The sequence below is a fragment of the Bubalus bubalis genome, chromosome 18, assembly GCF_019923935.1.
Source record: "Bubalus bubalis isolate 160015118507 breed Murrah chromosome 18, NDDB_SH_1, whole genome shotgun sequence".
NCBI lineage: Eukaryota > Metazoa > Chordata > Mammalia > Artiodactyla > Bovidae > Bubalus > Bubalus bubalis.
In genome coordinates this window covers 49,139,534-49,159,202 of record NC_059174.1, presented here as the reverse complement: position 1 = coordinate 49,159,202, position 19,669 = coordinate 49,139,534, and the positions used below count along the sequence as shown (strand labels likewise).

Genomic DNA, 19,669 nt, shown 5'->3' with positions numbered 1-19,669 from the left:
GCAAAGATTTTTGTCTGTATTGTTTCTTGCTATGTCCCCAGAGCCTAGAAAAGCATATGGTGAGCACTTCACAGAAATTTTGAAAAGAATGGTTTTTCTATAAGAAATTTCTCTCATGTATAGAGCTCTTGTTCTGTACTGGCTCTGTGCCAAGCTCTTTACAGACACGATTTCACTGCATTTCTCTCTCACTAACCGTGAGTAAGAGGGAATGCCATGAGCCCACTTTACAAATGGGGACACTGAGGTTCAGAGCTCTGCCAGACTGTAGCCTTTGCTTGTAGTCACCAGGCTAGCTGATATGATCTTATGTACGTGAGGCATGTGGTACCCCGCTTGGTACCATCAGTCACAGCTTTGTAGGATGAGTTATTGTCACAGGTTCTTTTTATGTATTTTGCCCCTTGGAGTGAGCTTCCACCTAGCTCCTGAGTCAGACCCTTGTGTCTGGTACAGTACAGGGGGTGGTTTCTGTCTTGAAACTGAGTCACCTGGAAAGGGGTGTTAGGCACAGACCCAGGGCTCTAAAATGAGTCATCTCTTTACAGACCAATGAGAAGTCATAGTAGGGTCCCCCTAGTGCATCATACAGGCTAGGAAGCTGAAATTCAAAAAAGTGTAAGGCTCTTCTGAGGTTGAATAGTACAGGGACAGAGATAGGGAGGTCTGATTCCTGACCAAGTGGGATAGACAGGGTTGAGGGGGAGGCTGTCCTGTGCAGTGTCATATCCCTTCTTCAAGTGGTAGGAGAGATGCCCCAGCCAGCTGCTTCTATTCCAGACTGTGAGAAGAGGGGTGAGTCAGCCTATTGTGGGGGGAGCATGCTTTAAGCCTGTCTTCCTTCCCCCATCAACAACACACACACCCAGATGGGCTGGGAGCTGGTTTTCTGGGATGCCGGGGCTCCTGAGTCAGCACAGGGAATCTTGGCTGAGTGTGTTCTGGGAAATGTCAGGCCTACAGGAAACAAAGGACTCCCACTCACACCATCCTGCAGGTGGGTGGGGAGCCGAGAGAGCAGGGTGTATGGGGAACGGGGGGCCCAGTGTGCAAAGGGCTGGTTGTGAGGGAGTTTTCACATGGGCGGGGGGAGTGGGTACCAGGATATGGCTATTTGAAGCAGAGGGTGAACTTGCAAAGTGGAGGGGCTCCATGTGCAAGGGAAATGTTTGCTGGGGACATATGTGTTCAAAGGAGAGATGCGATGAACCTACTAGGAGTACAAATAAGAGGTTGACAAAATGTTCACGCAACGGAGCAGTGAGTTTCTACAAGAGAGGAAAGTTTGCAAAAAAAGACGTGTAGGAAACTGAAAGGTCTGCTGCGTACAAGTTTCTCTGAGGTGAGTGGAAGGGCATAAAATGGCACGTATGCGCTCCTGTAGTGCCCCTAACCACCCTTAGGCCCCGCCCCGTCACGCACAGCGGGGCGTATTTTGTGCCAGTCAGTGACCTGCTCCTCTGTCATTGGCTAGCTGACCGGACGGGGCGGGCGTGAGGAGACTCCCGGAAGCGCAAAAGGCCCCCGGCGCGTAGCTGACCCCGAGGCAGGGAGTGGGTGCTTAGCAACCAGGGGAGGTGCCCAGTAACGGGATGGGGGGAAGACTGGAGGAATTGTGGGTGCCTAGCAACAGAGAGGAAGGCGGTGCCTAGCTACGAGGGGGGTACTCAGAGCAGTGGAGAGGTAGCCCTGGAGGATCTGTGGGTGTCTAGCAACGGGGAGGACCCTAGCAACGACGGAGATGGGACTGGGGAAAGTGGTTTGGAGAGGTGCGCGGGAAGAGCCATGGGTTCTTAGCAATGAGAAAGGGAACCAGGAGAAACTGGGGGCCTATTAACAGGGAAGGAAGTCTTTGGCGGGTGGGAGCCTTAGGGTAGACAGGGAGGAACGTGAGGCAAAGAAGAGATCAGTCCCACAACTCCTACCCATACCCTCCTCTTCTCCCCCAGACAATGTGGCAGGAGGTGGGGGGCCTACTGCGTGCGACCTGTGGACAGCTGGGCCGGACTATTGGTCTGCCTTGTGGGGCCCTGGGGCCGGGGCCCCGCTGCTGGGTAAGAGGCTGGGGAGGGGTTTCCAAGGGGAAGAGGCTGAAGGAGGCTTCAGGGGGCCAAAGAACAGGGAGGGGTCTAAAAGGGCCAGGCAGATACCATATCCTCCACTCCTTACCAGTGTTCACATCTCTTGCAGGGGCCATGTGGGGATTTTTGGGCCCAAAAACTTCATCAAGATGGGCCTGGCAGGGGCCTGGGTGAGGAGGACATTCGCAAGGCCCGGGAGGCCCGGATCAGGAAGACGCCCCGGCCCCAGGTATCATTGGGTACCACTCAGCAACACCCCCATGAAGGCAGCTGCCCTCCGGAGCTTGGGGAAGGGTGTGGTGGCAGGTTGGTCGGACTGCCTGGGTGCTCCGTCCATCTTTTCCCGCTCAGACCTTCTCCCCACTTCCCACTTCCCAGCTGAGTGACCGTTCTCGAGAACGCAAGGTACCCGCCTCCCGCATCAGCCGCTTGGCCAACTTTGGGGGTAGGTGTGACTATGGGAGACTGTGACCTAGATCAGAAGAGGTGACATTTACAGAATGAAGCAAGGGAGAGAGTGAATCAGAGAGAGAGGAGGGAGAGATGGAAAGAGAATGAAGGCAAAGGTCTGTAAAACCAAGAGAAATAGAGAAGAATGTTATGTTTATTGAGAACCTGGAATGTGCAGGGCCCCTTACACGTGATCTCTGCAGTGAATCAGTGAGTGTTTGTTTCCATTCTATAGAGGAAGTGGAGGCTAAGGGAGGTAAACAGGACTAAACCCTGGGTCCTGCACCAGGATTATTCAGACTTCAGGTCACAACCTGCATGAAATAATTTAGTAGGTTGCAACCAGCATTTAAAAGAAGAATGGAAAATATGAGTGCAGATGTAGAGTCAGGGAGAAGTCTTGTTTCATGAAACATTATGTATCACTGGTCTCTATCGGTTATAATGCAAATGTCTTCTTGACTGTGAATCATGGTTCAAGTTTTAAAGATACTGATTCACAGTGTAAAGGAGTCAAATGCACTGCTTAGAGCTTTGGCACCAGGCTGCCTGGGGGTTCAAGGGGGTGATTCTTATGCATCCTCACTTTGTGAGTCTGGATAAGTTACTTCTCTGAGCCTCGATTTCCTTTTCTGTAGAATGGAAGTGTTTCTATAAAATTTCTCTCATGAGGGTGTGAGGACAAAATGAGTCAGTACATAAAAGGCACTGGGAATGGTTTTTGGCAATGGGAAAGTGCTCAGAAAATTCAAACTATGATTATTTATGGAAATGATGAGAATACAAGAGGCAGAGTGACTTAAGATGTCTTTAAGGACAAGGAGACAGAGGAGGCAGAGGAAATCAGAGCTGGAGAGATAACATCAAAAGGAGGAACTGAGAGGAGGCCTAGACAGACATACTGGGTGGAGGGAAGGGCAAAGATGGAGAAAAAGCTGACTTAGAAAAGGACAGGTGTGCATGAAGAAGAGAAACAGGAATCATAGGAAGACAGAGCGACCTGCGGGGAGAAGGGGATCGTTTCCAGGCCTTCTTACTCTTGGCTGTACACTGGAATCATCTGGGATGGATGCCTAAAAGAAAAAGAATTCTAAGGGACTTCCCTAGAGATCCAGTGGTTAGCACCTTGCCTTCCAATTCAGAAAGTTTGGGTTCAGTCCCTGGTCGGTGAGCTAAGATCGCACATGCCTTGTGGCAAAAAATCCTGAAACATAAAACAGGAGCAATATTGTAACAAATTCAATAAAGACTTTAAAACTGGCCCACATCAAAAAATCTAAAAAAAAAAAAAATAGGGCTAGTGACTTCCCTGGTGGTCCAGTGGTTAAGAATCCAACGCAGGGGACTTGCGTTCGACCCCTGGTCGGGAAACTAAGATCCCACATGCCGAGGGCTCGTCTCAGGCCAGTTTAACCAGAACCTCAGTGGTGGGGCCTGGGCATCGTATTTACAAAAGCTCCTCACGTGATTCTGGGTGCAGCCGGGGGTGAGAAACACTGACCTGGGAGACAGAAACAAGGAGAGAGGGTTGGAAACAGAGGTAGCTTCACCTCCATGGGAACCTCAAGCAGGGAGACAGTGAGTAAGAGACTGATATAGAGACAGAGGGATGCAGAGAGTTGACTACAAAGAGATGAGAGACAGGGGTACATAGAGGGAGACAGGAAAGAGGGTCAGGGAGGTGGTGAGGGGGTGGGAAAGGAGATCGCCCCAGGGCAAGCAAGCACTCAGGCCCCCCTCTCCCTTCCCCAGGACTGGCTGTGAGCTTAGGGCTGGGAGCACTGGCTGAGGTGGCCAAGAAGTCCCTGCCCGGAGGAGGTGTACAGTCAGGTAAGCGAGCCACATGCCTGGGTCCACACCCTGGCCTTGCTGTGTGTCCTGGGGCAAGTGGTTTCACCTCTCTGAGCCCCAGTTTCCTCATACAGAGAATGGATCCGACAATGACATATCCACCTCTTTGGGTCATGGTGGAGTGCTCAGAGCAGGTGAAGCTGCTGTCAGGGTGGTGATGGATAGAAGCAGGTCATGGGGGAAAAAATGTAAGCCATCCACAGTGCAGTTCCTAACTGTAAACAGCAGAGGAAGTACGAAAATAGGAGAGCTGCTGAGGGTCTGCGGCCAATAGAGATGGACTGAGCAGTGTAGAGATCAGCATTTGTGGGTACGATTCTCCAGCATGTCAGTGTCTTGAAACAAAAACAGGGGTGGATATTCTAAATGAAAAAGAGATTAGAGAGATAATAATCGACAAAGGGAATGTGTGAGCCATGATTGAATGTTTGAAAAAAATGACTATAAAAGACTTTGGGGGACAAATGGGAAAATCAGAATATGACTGGATGGTAGATAGTTGAGAATTAGTGTTAATTTTCTTTTTTTTTAATGTCAAATTTATTAACTCTATTATTATTTTAATTTTGTATTTTTTGGCTACGTGGTGTGTGGAACTTCCCTGACCAGGGATCGAACCCATGCCCCCTGCATTGGAAGCATGGAGTCTTAGCCACTGGACCATCAGGGCAGTCCCAGTGTTAATTTTCTTGGATGTGATTTTGGCATCATGATTGTGTAGGGGATCATTCTTATTCTTAGCACAGGTTGAGTGCTGCAGATCAGTCAGCAAAAATAATGGTCAGTGTCTGGGTACAGTTAAAGTGGGTGAAGGAGCATGTCAAAACTTTGAATCAGGTGTGTAGGTATTCACAGGATGAATGCATCCTTTCTGTCTGTTTGGATCTTTTTCAAAGCAAAAAGTTGGCAGTAGGTGGAGGAACGGTCTGGCTTTAAGGTAAGGCCAGACTGAATTTACAACCTTTTTTGCCACTTCTGTGCTGTGTGACCTAGAGCCAGGCAAGGCACCTTTCTGAATCTCTGGCTTCCTCACCTTGAAATTTAAGGCATTGGTTTTTCTTACTTCCTGGGGTGATTGTAGAGATTCAGCCAAAGAATCCATAGAAACACTTAAAAATCTGCCTAGCACAAGGTGAGCCCTCAATAAAGAGCTCAATAACTGTTATGAAATAAATAAAAGCTTAATAAACACTTTATTGAATAATAGAATTTGCATATAGAACCACACACATCTAATTGTACAGCATGGGTCGTTTTCATAAAGTGGACGCATCTGTGCACCCATATCAAAAAACCCTAAAACAAGCAGTTCTCAAACTTTTTAATCTTAAGATCCATTTATATCTTTAAAACTGAGGAATAGATAGACCAAATGTGTTATATCTATACAATGGGATTTTATTCAGCCATGAAAAGGAATGAAGGACTGATCCATGCTATTGTGTGGTTGAATCTTGAAATACTATCCTGAGTGAAAGAAGCCAGACACAAAAGGCCATATATTTTATGATTCCATTTATCTAAAATGTCCAGAGGAGGGAAATCTACAGAGATAGAAAGTAGATTAGTGGTTTCCAGGGGCTTAAGGGCAGGTGGGTGAGGGAAATGGGAGGGGGTAGCTGCTCACAGGCTTCCCTGGTGGCCCAGTGGTAAAGAATCCACCTGCTAATGCAGGAGACTGGGTTCGATCCCTGGGAAGACACCCTGGAGAAGGAAATGGCACCCCACTCCAGTATTCTTGCCTGGAAAATCCCATGGACAGAGGAGCCTTGGCAGGCTACAGTCCATGGGATCATAAAAGAGTCAGACACAACTTAGTGGCTAAACAACTGCTAGTAGGTATGGGTGTCCTTTTGGGGGTGAGGAAATGTTCTGTAATTGATCGTGGCGATAGTTGCACAACTGAAAATACTAGAAGTCCCTGAACTGCGTGCTTTAAATGGGTAAATTATATCATGTGTGAATTACATCTCAATAAAACCATTAAAAAACAGAATGAGAACCCCAAGAACTTGTTTATATTTACTATATGTGCTGTATTGGAGATTAAAACTGAAAAATTTGGGACGATTCCCTGGTAGTCCAGTGGTTGAGACTCTGCGCTTTCACCACCGATGGCCTGGGTTCAATTCCTGGTTGGTGAACTAAGATCCCATTTTTTTTTTGGTGCAGTTTTGCCAAAAAAAAAAAAAAAAATTGAAATTGAAAAACTGAAAAATGTTGTAAACAAGAATATACACACTCACTCCATCTGTCATCAGAGCAATTACAGCATCACAAGTCACAGAACTTCCGGAAAATGCCACTGAACATTTATAGGCTAATAAGGGTAATCGGAGAAGGCAATGGCACCCCACTCCAGTACTCTTGCCTGGAAAATCCTGTGGACAGAGGAGCCTGGTAGGCTTCGGTCCATGGGGTCGCTAGAGTTGGACACGACTGAGCGACTTCACTTTCACTTTTCACTTTCATGCATTGGAGAAGGAAATGGCAACCCACTCCAGTGTTCTTGCCTGGAGAATCCCAGGGACAGGGGAGCCTGGTGGGCTGCCGTCTCTGGGGTCGCACAGAGTCGGACACGACTGAAGCGACTTAGCAGCAGCAAGGGTAAAAAAGGGAAATAATGTATTGATATAATTATGAAAGTTCTGTTCTCACAGACTCTCCTAGAGGGTCTCAGGGCCCCCAGACCACAGTTGGAGAATTGCTGCCCTGGTTCTCCAGAAGCTCTTCTGTACCCATTCTGGCATGTCCTCCCCACATCAGGGGTCCCCACTGTCTTGGCTTCTGACCCTCGAGATTAGTTGTGTCTGTTTTTGCTCCTTACACCCGTATCATCACAGAGTGTTTCATGGCATGTGTCTGGCTTGTTCCGCTCAGCATTCTTTTTAAGAGGTGTGTCTGTGTTACTGTAAGCTGTCCTGGTTGTTCAACGCTGTTTTTATCACCCCGTGGCTCTTCCACAGTCCCTTTGTTGGTTCTATTGATGGTCCTCTGTGTTGTTTCCATTTTGAGACTGTTAGAACAGTGTTGCCGTGAACCTTCTTGGGGCATCTGTTGGTGGACACATTTATGCATTTCTCTTGGGGATGTACCTCAGAGAGAAATTGGGTACAGTTGTATGCTTCAGTGGAAACTTCCCAACTGTTTCCCAAAGGGCTTGGGCCGTGGCACAGTCATTAGCAGCGCTGGCGTTCCAGCGTTCCACATCTTTGCCAACACTTGGTATTGTCGTCTGTGTTTTAGCCATTCTGGTGTCTGTGCGGTGCTGTCATAATGATCTTTTTTGTGGTTGCCGTACTAACGATGATTCTCTCCACCCCAGAGGGAGGCTCCCAGCCAGGCTCCAGCCTTTTCCTGTCGGAGGCCAATGCTGAGAGGATCGTGCAGACCTTGTGTACAGTTCGGGGGGCCGCCCTCAAGGTTGGCCAAATGCTCAGCATCCAGGGTACAGCAGCATGATGACTCTTGATTCCTGACCCCTGACCTCAGCCTCACCCCACCCCACCCACCACCAAGCCCCAGCTTCAGATACTCCCACAGGGCCCCTCGTGGCCTCCTCTCTCACTGGCTTCTCGCTGTCTCCCAAGACAACAGCTTCATCAGCCCCCAGCTGCAGCACATCTTCGAGCGGGTCCGCCAGAGCGCCGACTTCATGCCACGCTGGCAGATGCTGGTGAGTGCTCCGAGCGGGAAAGGCTGGTGAAGGAGGCCTGCCCCACCTGCCTGGCCCTCCTGGCTTCATGGCTCGGCTCCGTGTCTGACTCAGTGTTCCCGTTTGTTAAACAGGAATCACTAAAGCCCACATCTCAGAGGATGGTGCTGATGAGTCAGTGAGAAAAAAGCACAGGGCTCTTCGTCCAGTTCCTGGCAGGATCAGGCTCAGGGCTCTGTCTGGGCTGTGAAAGAGGCTGTGAAGCACTGTGGTCAGAGGCCAGACTTTGGGAGTTCAAACCCCAGCTCTGCCACTTGCTACCTGTGCGGTCAGACACGTGGCCTGCCCTTTCTGCTTCAGTGACCTCATCTATGATTGGTGGTAGTTCTAACAACGCCCACATCATGGGGTTACAGAAACCAGTGTGTGCAGAGCACCTGAAAGGGCCCCTGACACACCACGAGTGACATGCAAATGTTAGCCGTTCTTATTACCGCTTTTTAATTAAAGGAGAGCGTGTCTGTAAATAGGTTGGCACAGCGCCTGACACTGAGTAACTGCCCAGGACATGAGCTGTTCTAATCACTGGGGCAAGGGTGTGGAGCCCAGGATCCAGCTGCCTGCCTTCTGAGTGCTGTTCTCTCTCTCCATATGACCCTGCCTGCCTCTGAGCCACTCTGCGCAGGGCCCAGCCCACAGGAAGAGCTCTGTAATTTTAGCTCTTTTTTATCATGTTAACTGTAGAGTTTATAATACAATATACTGGTATATGGGTATAATGGAGGACAATTATCAATCTTGAAGTGAAGAAGTGTTAGTTGCTCAGTTGTATCTGACTCTTGTGACCCCATAGATTGTAGCTGGCCAGGCTCCTCTGTCCATGGAATTCTCCAGGCAGGAATACTGGAGTGGGTTGCCATTCCCTTCTCCAGGGGATCTTCCCGACCCACTGATCAAACCTGGGTCTCCCATGTTGCAGGCAGATTAACTATACACAATAGCATTCCCCACAGCAGCCTGCACAGCCTCAGGAGTATGGGCCTTCAAGTCTGTCAGCACCTGGCTCATCACCTTGGGCCAGGAGACCTCTCTCTGAGCCTCAGTTTCCCTATCTGTAAAGTTGGATAGCAGCCAAGAGCTTGGCCCAAGGCCTTGCATGTGGTGAGTGGGGTTATTGACCTGTGAAGCGCCCAGCACAGGGCGTGGACCCAGCTGCCTGAAACCATGATGACGAGTGTTATGACCACTCTCCCCAGAGAGTTCTCGAAGAGGAGCTCGGCGGGGACTGGCAGGCCAAGGTGGCCTCTCTGGAGGAGGTGCCCTTTGCAGCTGCCTCCATTGGGCAGGTACACCAGGGCGTGTTGAGGGACGGCACAGAGGTGGCCGTGAAGATCCAGGTGAGAGGGGAAGCAGGGTGGGAGTGGCGGGGGCCGGGGGGGGGGGGGCACCTGGCCACCCCAGGTGGTGACTCCCTTCCCCCCACCTCCTTCCTTCCCAGTACCCAGGCGTTGCCCAGAGCATCCAGAGCGACGTCCAGAACCTGCTGGCGGTGCTCAAGATGAGCGTGGCCCTGCCGGAGGGTGAGGCACGCAGTACCCCCCTCACCCCAACCCCAACTGTGGCGGGTGGCACGCTGAAGAGATAAAGTCGGGGGGGCTTTATCAGCAGGGGGTGGCCAGCAGCTCAGGGCAGGGTGTTTCACATGTGTGAGCCTGAGTGAGCACCCAAGTGTGGGTATTTGAGACAGAAGGGACACCAAGGTGGGGAGAGCCCAGGGTATAGGCATGTGACAAAATCAGGCTTAGACATGCCAACAGAGATCCTGAGAGACAGGAGCCCAGACAGAAATCCAGAAACAGACACATGGGATGTGCAGACCGGGACAGGAGGCCTGAGAACGAGTCACAGAAACAAGAGGGGGTGTCAGTGGGACCTCACGAGTGTGTTACAGTATGTGAGAGAGTGCCTGAGGAAGATGGAGCAGAGTGTGTGTGTGTGTGTGTGAGAGAGAGAGGGTTGGGGGAGAGCGAGAATGAGAGAGTCAGGCCCAGAAGGAAGCTTCAGAGACACTGGAAACAACATAAGAGAGTAAGAAATAGGGACAGAGGGGGACTTCCCCGGCCATCCAGTGGTTAAGACTCTGCGCTTCCACTGCAGGGGGCACAGGTTCGATCCCTGGTCAGGGAACTAAGATCCCACATGCCATGGTATGTGCAGTGTGGTCAAAAAAGGGACAGAGAATAGGTGGCAAATGTGACTGAAAGGGGCCTAAGGACCGGTGTGCATGCCTAAGAAAGAGACCCCAGCCAAGAGGCTTCCACAGAGCCCGCAGCTGTGTGAAGGGCTGAGGGGAGTGTGTGCCCAGAGCGTGTGGGTGAAAGACATGGAGCAGAAGGGATGAGAGCTGGGGAGACAGAGTGACAGACACAACTGGCAGCAGAAGACGTCCCTGAGTGGGAGCCTGAGGGGTCAGGCAGGGGGCAGGAGGCAGGCTGTGGCCTTCCCTGCCTGACACGGCTGCACCCCCTCACCCCCCGCCCCCACTCCCCACCCCCAGGCCTGTTTGCTGAGCAGAGCCTGCAGGCCTTGCAGCGGGAGCTGGCGTGGGAGTGTGACTATCGTCGTGAGGCGGCCTGTGCCCAGAACTTCAGGTGAGCTGATGCCCCTACAGACCTGTGGACAGGCTTCCCTGGTGGCTCAGGCAGTAAAGAATCTGCCTGCAATGCAGGAGACCCGGGTTCAATCCCTTGGTGTGGGGAAGATCCCCTGGAGAAGGGAATAGCTACCCACTCCAGTATTCTTGCCTGGGAAATCCCAAGGACAGAGGAGCCTGGCGGGCCACAGTCCACAGGGTCGGGAAGGGTTGGACACGACCGAGTGACTAACACACACACGCAGGCCCCTGGAGGCCCCCTTCTACCCTCCAGATTCCTTCACAGGCCTAGAGGGCAGCTGGAGCCCTGCGGTGGGGCTGGCAGACTGCTTCTGTCTTCATTCATTTGATCATCCATCCAGCCCTTCACTCATTACTTCATTCACACCCTGTGTCCTCTGTGAGCATTCTAAATTCGTCTCTCTAAATGTCTCTACTTTCTCATTGGTCAAATGGGACCCTGAACCCCTGCAGTCCAATGAAGGAGACAGACTTGTCAGCAGGCACTCAGTCACACGAGATACCATCACACCCACTGGACTAACAGAGATGAAGCTATCAAGAGTTGGGGGCCCCTAGGACTTCCCTGGTGGTCCAGTCCCTAAGATTCTGCTCTTACAATGCAGGGACACAGGTTCAATTCCTGGTCAGGGAACTAAGATCCCATGTGCCTCACATCATGGCCAAAAAATAAACTTAAAAACAAAAGAGCTGGGGGCTCTAGGGCATCCCTTATACTCTGTGGGCAGGAGGAACAATGGATGGAAGCATTTTGGAGAATGCTTTGGCATCATCAAGGCTCAGGATCCATATCTAACCCAAGAGTTGCCCTCCTGGCTAAATACTCTAGGGCCACGTATGCCAGTATGCACCATCAGACTTTTCCAGAATACTCCGAACACTCATAGCCTCAAATTGGAAACAACCCAAATCTATCAGACTTATCCAGCAGGGTGGATAAATAAACTATGGTATATTCAGCAACACAGTATCATGTAGCATTGAAAAGGAGTGAACTTCAGCTCCGTGGAACAGTGGTTGTATCTTAGAGGCATCATGATAAACTGCAATTAATTACATCTCAGTGAGACCCTCCACAGTGCGGAGCGTGGCCCACATGTTTACTGAGCCCAGTTCTGTAGATACGAAGGCAGTAGAAGGCAGTGGTTAGGGGCCTGGGCTCAGATGTGGGATCCAGTCAGGATTCAGTCCTGGGTCAGCCCTTAATGGACTGGATAGCTTTAATTTGCATGGTGACCTCAAGAGAGCATCCTCAGAGAAAGTGAGGATAAAGGGGAATTGTGCTGGGACTTCCCTGGTGGTCCAGTGGCCAAGATTCCCTGCTCCCAGTGTAGGGGGCCCAGGGTTCGATCCCTGGTCAGGAAACTAGATCCCACACACCACATCTAAGAGTTCACAGGCCACAGCTAAAAGGTTCTGTGTGCTGAAACTAAGACCCAGCACAACCAAATAAGTATTTTTTTAAAAGAGGGAGTTGTTGTGCTGACTAAATGCTCAGCAGAAGCCTGGCCCATGAGGAGCAGTTCAAACATCAGAGATTTAATCAACAAGCACAAAAATACCATCCCCCAAAGCAGAACGTCAATGTGGGAGACCTGGTTAGATTCCTGGGTTGGGAAGATCCTCTGGAGGAGGGCCTGGCAACCCACTCCAGTATACTTGCCTGGAGAATCCCCATGGACAGAGGAGCCTAGAGGGTTACAGTCCATGGGGTCACAAAGAGTCAGACATAACTGAGTGACTAAGCACAGCATAGCAAAGTAGGACCTGGAGATAGAGAGTGTCAAGTGGGCTGGGCCAGAGCACTCCCGTGTGGGGTCTGGGGAGACCACCCCCTCCCAGAATTTCCCAGTGCTCTTAGGATAAAACCCACATCATTTCCCCAGCTCCCTGTCCCCCCACCCCCATCCCCAATGCCTTCCTACAGGTCCCCAGCCAGAGGCCTTGCTCATATTCTTTGCCTCCCATATCTCACAGTAACATGCTTATCTCAATCTACTGTTGGTCTGTTAGTTAGAATGTGGTCTTCTGTGACTGATGGTGGGGCAGTGGGGCATGCCTGGGGCTCCTGTTACTGCTCTGTCACCCAGCATCATCCAACACAGGGATGGACGCCAAGAACGCCCTTTATTAGTCAGTGTTTAGAATAATGACTCCAAGGAGTGGCCAATGAGTATCACTGTGGACTCAAAGATTTGTGTATCAGTGACTATTTTTCAGATAGATGAATTAATAAGTTGATGAGAAATAATGCTCATTGAGTTTAACACACTGAGCTCATCCTGGGGTGACCAGAAGTCAGAGAAGTGTTTCCGGTAGGGAAGTGGTCCCTGGGTCTCCAGCTGCACTTAGGAGCAGGCACAGAGATATTTGTTGAATGAATGCATGAGTGAATGAAGGAAATGTCTGAATGGGTGGCAGTCCAGCCAGGTATTAGCCATCACTCAGGGCAGAGAGGAAAGAAGAGGGCAGGAGAGAAGATGAGACACAGACTTTCCCATGGAAGACTTCTCAGAGGAGGGGGAGGGCTCAAGCCAGGGCCACAGGGGCCTGAAGAGTGAGGTCCCCACCCCTACCCTCCCATCTGCCCCAGGCAGCTGTTGGCAGATGACCCCTTCTTTCGGGTGCCGGCGGTGATTCAGGAGCTGTGCACGACGCGGGTGCTGGGCATGGAGCTGGCTGGAGGGGTCCCCCTGGACCAGTGCCAGGGCTTGAGCCAGGACATCCGGAACCAGGTACATGGACTCATGGGACAGTCAGAAGGGTGCTGCCCTGGGGCAGGGCTGGCTGGGCGGGGCAGGTCAGACCTACGGTCCCCCTCCAGGCTTCAGAGGGCTTTACAGGGGGCATATGACTCTGAGATTTCTGTTACTCCTTCTCCCCACCCCAGATCTGCTTCCAGCTCCTGAGGCTTTGTCTTCGGGAGCTGTTTGAGTTCCGATTCATGCAGACAGACCCCAACTGGGCCAACTTCCTGTATGATGCTTCCAGCCACCAGGTGGGTTCCTTGTGACGTGTCAGGATGCGTCAGCTGCTGTAACAGGTATTTCCCACTATGTCAGTAGTTCAGCACAATAGCTCCAATAGCTGTTGTAGCAGCTATTGGACATGGAGCGGCCTCCTCCATGCAGTGATTCAGGGACCCAGGCTCCTTCCCTTTTGTGAGTGTGCCACCCCCCCCTCCCCACACACACCCCAGGCCTTGAAAGGCTCTCCTTCCAGTGCAAGGGGAAAGAGAGGTTGAAAAGGTAACCTCCTGCCTAACTGCTTTGGCCAGAAATGACCCATCATTCTCTTCACCATTCCATTGATAGGAACTGGACACATGACTCATCTAGGTGCAAGGGATGCTGGGAAATCTCTGGCTAGGCAGTGGCAATGGAGAAGAGTCATTACCTCACCTGTCATTCATTTAGAACATCCCAAGTATTAACAACTACTGCCTCTTGATGGTGATGCCAAGACAACTCCGACCCTTGCCTTCCCAGAGTTCCTCACCCAACACAGGGCCCCATCACCAGACAATGTGACCTGCAGTTAGTACCTTGGTAGGGAAGCACAGGCCACAGAGGGGTCAAGTGATGGGGGAAGCTCAGGGGTTGGTGGGAAGCCAGGGAAAGTGGCTAACCCTGCCTGGGGTGAGTGGGGCCAAGGAAGATGAAACCAGAAAGATGGGAGAGGCACATCCATCTAAGGAACAGGGAATAAAGAGCTTTCCTGGTAAAAGACACAGGCCATCCAAAGGCCTGGGAGTGACAGTTTGCACTGAAAGGCTCTCAGCATGCATGGTTGCTCAGTAGCTTTCCACAGTGGTCTGTGCCATTCCATCCCTGGAGGAGTCCTTCTAAAGCACAAGTCCCTTCCACAGCTTCCAGCACCCTCAGGGTCAAGTGAGCCATGTGCTGAGGGCAACAGGGCCCCACTGCATCCAGCCTCTGTCCCTTGCCACCTTCTTCCCCCAAGTGCACAGACGCCTGCATCCCTCCAAGGCTCCCACGGCAGGGAGGGCAGTTTTCCCAACTTGGGGGCCAGGGTGGGGGTGGAAGGCGGTGATCTGAGTCCTGACATCAATTTATTGGGTCTTAGAAGCTGTTTTATTTTAAAGGCATAGACTATGTTGCCAGTGGGAGGGATCATATTGTTTCGGGACACTTGTGTTTGATGTTTATATTTATGTGTGCATTTGCATTGGAGCCCAGAATAATCTGCCTTTTCTTTTTTTTTTAATTGGAGTATAGAGCTTCCCTGGTGGGTCAATAGTAAAGAGTCTGCCTGCCAATGCAGGAGACGTGGGTTCCATCCCTGGGTTTCGGAAGATCCCCTGGAGGAGGAAATGGCAACCCACTGTAGTATTCTTGCCTGGAAAAATCCCATGGACAGAAGAGCCTGGCAGGCTCCAGTCCATGGGGTCGCAAAAGAGTCGGACACAACTTAGCGACTAAACAACAAGAAATAGTTGCTTTACACTGATGTGTCCATTTTTGCTGTGGAGCACAATGAATCAGCCATGCATATCCTTATATCCCTTCATATTTGAATCTGTATTTTCTTACTGTGGGCTGTGATCAATAGTTTGAACTCCACTGTTACAGAGAAACTTACACATGTGTTCATTCCCTAGCAAAACCCCAAAATAACCACAGTGCCCATCAAGCAGATAAATGTGATATATTCACCCAACAGGATCTTAACTGGGCAGAGAAAAAATGAATGAAAGAGCTAGAGCAGTGGGGATGAATTGCAAAACCACGTTGAACACGAAGAATTTGCAGAATAACTATCGTAAATGCCATGTATGTGAAGTTTTAAAATACGCAAAACATGACTATGTATTGTTCATGGGTCCACATATATGTAGAAAATGTAGCAGTGCACGCATGGGAATTTCAGGAAAGAATAATATTTCAGGAAAGTGGTGACCCTGAAAGAGAGGGTAGGGACTGGGGGAGGTAGAATCAGGACCCACTTTGATTGGCAGTATATTTGTGAGTATATTGGTAGTAGGATTTCTGAGTGTTGATTTCACTTTTCCATGTATTTTCTTATTCTCTGGATGTTTCTTTTTCTTCTGTGCCTAAAACATGTTATTATAAAAACAACTAGAACCCCCAAAATAAAAGCCAGGTCCCTTCAGCTTTATGGTGGGATGGATTGAAGTGTGGAGACCAGAAGCCAGGAGTCCCGGGAGGCAGCTGGTCAGGGACTCAGGCAGGAGGGGGTGTGTTGGGGGGGGCAGAGGGATGGGCCCTGGCACCCCCACAGACAATGGGGAGCATTGGTGGACCCCCAGCGTCACTTTCACCATCCCTCAATCCCAGGTGACCTTGCTGGACTTCGGGGCAAGCCGGGAATTTGGGACCGAATTCACAGACCATTACATTGAGGTGAGTGCCCCCCAGCCCTGGGGTCTCTGAAGGGCCAAGCCTCAAGCCAGATACTAAGGCTTGCAGAGAAGGAGAAATACAATATCTGGCATTAAGAAATAAATAATAAGGCTCTGGATCTCTGAAGCCATGCTTTGCAGCTTGTCCAGAGCAGGGGAAGGGACACAGAATTAGGAAACTCCTGAATAACAAGTGGTTTCTTAAACCCTAGGAGGCTGGGGTGGGGTTGGGGAGCTGGCAGAAGAGAGGTGTCAGAGACAGGCCTAGGGCTCTGGCTTGAGGAGCTGGGCCTTGTTGGGTGGGGGGGGGGTCCCCTTTGCATGGGGACAGGAAAGAGTTGGTTACCCCCTCCACCCTGCAACACAGACACACAGGCTCCCTGGGGTTCTCTCTGCAGGCCACTCTGGAGGTGCAAAGCTGAGGCTTCTCTGGGTAGTTGGGACATCCCCTCCCCACCCCCACAGTCCTGTTTAGCATGGCCCTCCTGCCTCCTCCCCAGCCTTTTCCAGTTTAAAAAAGCCCTGTCACACGGGTCCCCCGAGGACCACAGGCGTGACAGATGGCCAGACAGGCTGGGGCAGGGGGAGCCAGGACAGACCAGAACTGCCAGAGTTAATCTTGTATCCCCCTTCCTCCCAAGAAGGGGCAACCCGGTGGTGAAGGGTTCGTCCCCCTTCCCCTCCTCGCCGGGCCATTCCCCACTCTGAGCCTGGTTCCTCTTCTGGGAAACAGGGACCCTCCTATGCACCTTTTAATACAGCAAGTCCCCGACACACAAACCTTCTAGTTGCAAACTTTCAAAGATGCAAACCTGTGTTCACATGTCCAGTCACGTAAGTTAGTTCACGTGTCTGGCCTAACTGTCACCTCTGTTGTCACCTCGTGCATCCTCTACAGGGGCCTATGCTTTTTATACTGTACAGTACGGAGTACAGTAGTACAACATCTTTCTCTCAAGCCCAAAATGTCCGGAAGCCAGCGTAAAAGCAGCAGTATATAACTGATCGTGTTAACGGGGTACCCAGGCTAACTTCGTTGGACTTAGGAGCAAAACTGAACTTAGGAATGGACTTTCAGAAAGGAACTCATTCGTATGTAGGGCACTTACTGTAGTAATAGGAATTCATGATATTTATGGTGTTTCCTTCATGTGGGCAACTTCCCCGGTGGCTCAGTGGTAAAGAATCCACCTGCAATGCAGGAGACACGGGTAGACGTGGGTTCAATCCCTGGGTCAGGAAGATACCTTGAAGGAGGAAATGGCAACCCACTCCAGTATTCTTGTCAGGAAAATCCCATGGCCATTGGAGCCTGGAGGGCTACAGTCCATAGAACCAAAACAGTCGGACACAACCGAGCACACACGCACCATGCAAGGCATGCCACAGATACACCTTCATCCTCCCAGAGCCCCATGAGGAAGACAATTTCAGCATCCCCACTTCACAGATGAGAAAGCAGAGGCCCCCAAAGCAAAGCGACTTTCCCGGAGTCAGCCAGTGAGTGGCAGAGCTGGGATGGAGCCCAAGCAGGCTGGCTCCCGGTTCTGTCTGTCTGTCCCTGCGCCCTCAACTCCTGCCCACTACATGCTAGAGAGCTGCTTAGCTCCAAACACTGATTTACTAAACAAGGGTTTTCAGCAAGGGCCTCCTGAATGAGTGCCAGACCCTGTGCCACTTGGGACTATACCCAACTGGGATCCCTGCCCTCTTGGGGCTCCAAGACCAGTATGGAAGCCAGACATCAACCAAGTGATCCCAGAGATGGCAACCTCAGAGGCAGTTCTGGGTCATGGTCACACCCTTTAGCAACTGAGTGTTTGGACCCGTGGGCATCACTTGGCATCTGCTTTGCTCTGTCCTGCTTCCAGGCAGCCTCTGCCTTCCCAGCCAAGTGGGCGGAACGCCTGACCACCCCAACCCCCAGGCTCAGAAACAGTCTTGAGAGAGGCACAGACAGGGGTAAGGTGGAGAGGGAGAGGCTTCCAGGTGAGAGAGCTTAGATAGAGGAGAACAGAAGTGGATCTGGGCAGGGCCAGGCTTCCAGCTCCCGTCTCCAAACCCACCCTTGAACCCCTCTGACCCTGTGCCCATATCCGCATTTCCAGGTGGTGATGGCTGCAGCCAATGGAGATAAAGACCGGGTCCTGCAGAAATCGAGAGACCTCAAATTTCTCACAGGCTTTGAGACCAAGGTGGGGAGAGTTGGAGCTGGTGTCTACTTGCGGAGAGTAAAACCGCTTCTCTCTACTGGGGGAACTGTGGATGAGTGGGGGACTCTAGGGGGACTGCTTCTCTGTACTGGGGCTCTGGGGAGGAGGAGTAAATGGGGATACCACTCATCTATTCTAGAGAGGGAGTGGGGGACTGGTTGCTTGTGGATTTGGTGGGGCAGGGAGTTGAGGAACAGAAGCTGCATCTCTGTCCTAAAGAGTGAAGGCTATGTGTCAACCGGAGGCCCTGAGAGGACAGGAAGGGTGCTTTCTTTGGGGAGTAGAGGGGGGCTGCTTGTCTCTTAGGGGTTCCGGAAGGAGCGGAGGCTGCCTGTTACTCTCTAGGAAATTGAGGGCTTGTGTTTATATTTGAGACTCTGGGGGAGCAGAGGGCCATATGTCCACACTGGGTGCCTCTGGTCTCCCCAATCCCTAGGCATTCTCGGATGCCCACGTGGAGGCCGTGATGATCCTGGGGGAGCCCTTTGCCACTCAGGGCCCCTACGACTTTGGGGCGGGTGACACTGCCCGCCGCGTGCAGGGCCTCATCCCTGTGCTGCTGCGGCACCGGCTTCGCCCACCACCCGAGGAGACCTACGCCCTGCACCGAAAGCTGGCTGGGGCTTTCCTGGCCTGCGCCCGCCTCCGTGCCCAGATCGCCTGCCGGGACCTCTTCCAGGACACCTACCACCGCTACTGGGCCAGTCGCCAGGCATAGCCACGGCCCATAGCCTCCTAACCAGAGGACCCATCAGAGAGACTCCATCTCAGGACTCCAGCCCCATAGCAGGCTATCCCCTGCTATGAGGCTTCTTTTTCCCCCCTGCTCTAGGCCTGGGGACCCCCCGTGGGCTTGGGACTAGGACACTCCCAGCTTCATACCCCCATGTCCTGCCCTCCCCACTCCAAAGGGAGCATCCAGGAATTCTACCCTGGTATTAATTTATTTCTGGAAACATTTGAGAGAGTCTTAGGCCCCTCTGCACTGCCATCACGGAGATGCAGAAGCAGCTAGAGGGGGAGTCCCTCACCTCTGCCTCGGGTTCCCCATAGATGTGGTCCGTGAAAGAGGAGGGGGTGGTGCTTGGTGGAGGGAGCTCTCACCTTTGCCTTGCTCACCCCTGCACCAGCTGCCTTCTCCCTGGTGGCATCCTCTCTGTGTGTTTGGGGAGGGCATGGTGGGGGGTGAAACTTCAGACCTAATAAAAGTGACCCTCCCATTCCCCCAGTTCTTTTCTCTGCTCCGGGGGTGGGGGGAGGTCGCAGGCTGCCTCCAGGTGCAGATGGCCAGCCCCCTCCCACCCTCTTGTCTGAAAGCCCCAGTCCTGCCTGGGCCATCTGTTGCCAGGAACCTCCTTCTCT

At 51.7% G+C, this 19,669-nt stretch overlaps 1 protein-coding gene across 6 annotated transcripts; it reads left to right on the top strand.

The window, feature by feature from the left end:
- The first annotated feature begins 1,107 nt into the window (after window positions 1-1,107).
- COQ8B (coenzyme Q8B) lies at window positions 1,108-19,530 on the top strand. 6 transcript variants are annotated; one of them, XM_025269130.2, is made up of 15 exons: window positions 1,108-1,342; window positions 1,950-2,054; window positions 2,191-2,310; window positions 2,460-2,526; window positions 4,284-4,361; window positions 7,708-7,830; window positions 7,973-8,058; window positions 9,294-9,434; window positions 9,536-9,617; window positions 10,595-10,688; window positions 13,305-13,446; window positions 13,602-13,709; window positions 16,030-16,095; window positions 18,203-18,289; window positions 18,744-19,530. In XM_025269130.2, the coding sequence occupies exons 2-15, from the start codon at window positions 1,953-1,955 to the stop codon at window positions 19,023-19,025; spliced, it is 1,578 nt and encodes a 525-aa protein (XP_025124915.1). In that variant the 5' UTR covers window positions 1,108-1,342; window positions 1,950-1,952; the 3' UTR covers window positions 19,026-19,530. The 6 variants fall into 6 exon arrangements, with proteins under 6 accessions (XP_025124915.1, XP_006052100.1, XP_006052099.1 ...); XM_006052038.3 differs by lacking the exon at window positions 1,108-1,342 and adding an exon at window positions 1,441-1,553; XM_006052037.3 differs by lacking the exon at window positions 1,108-1,342 and adding an exon at window positions 1,494-1,546.
- Window positions 19,531-19,669: the final 139 nt, after the last annotated feature.

Coding starts and splice junctions, on each gene's coding strand:
- COQ8B (XM_025269130.2), top strand. CDS start 1,953: ATGTGGCAGGAGGTGGGGGGCCTACTGCGTGCGACCTGTGGACAGCTG. Junction 4,362..7,707: donor CGGAGGAGGTGTACAGTCAG/GTAAGCGAGCCA, acceptor TCTCCACCCCAG/AGGGAGGCTCCCAGCCAGGC. Junction 16,096..18,202: donor TCACAGACCATTACATTGAG/GTGAGTGCCCCC, acceptor CCGCATTTCCAG/GTGGTGATGGCTGCAGCCAA.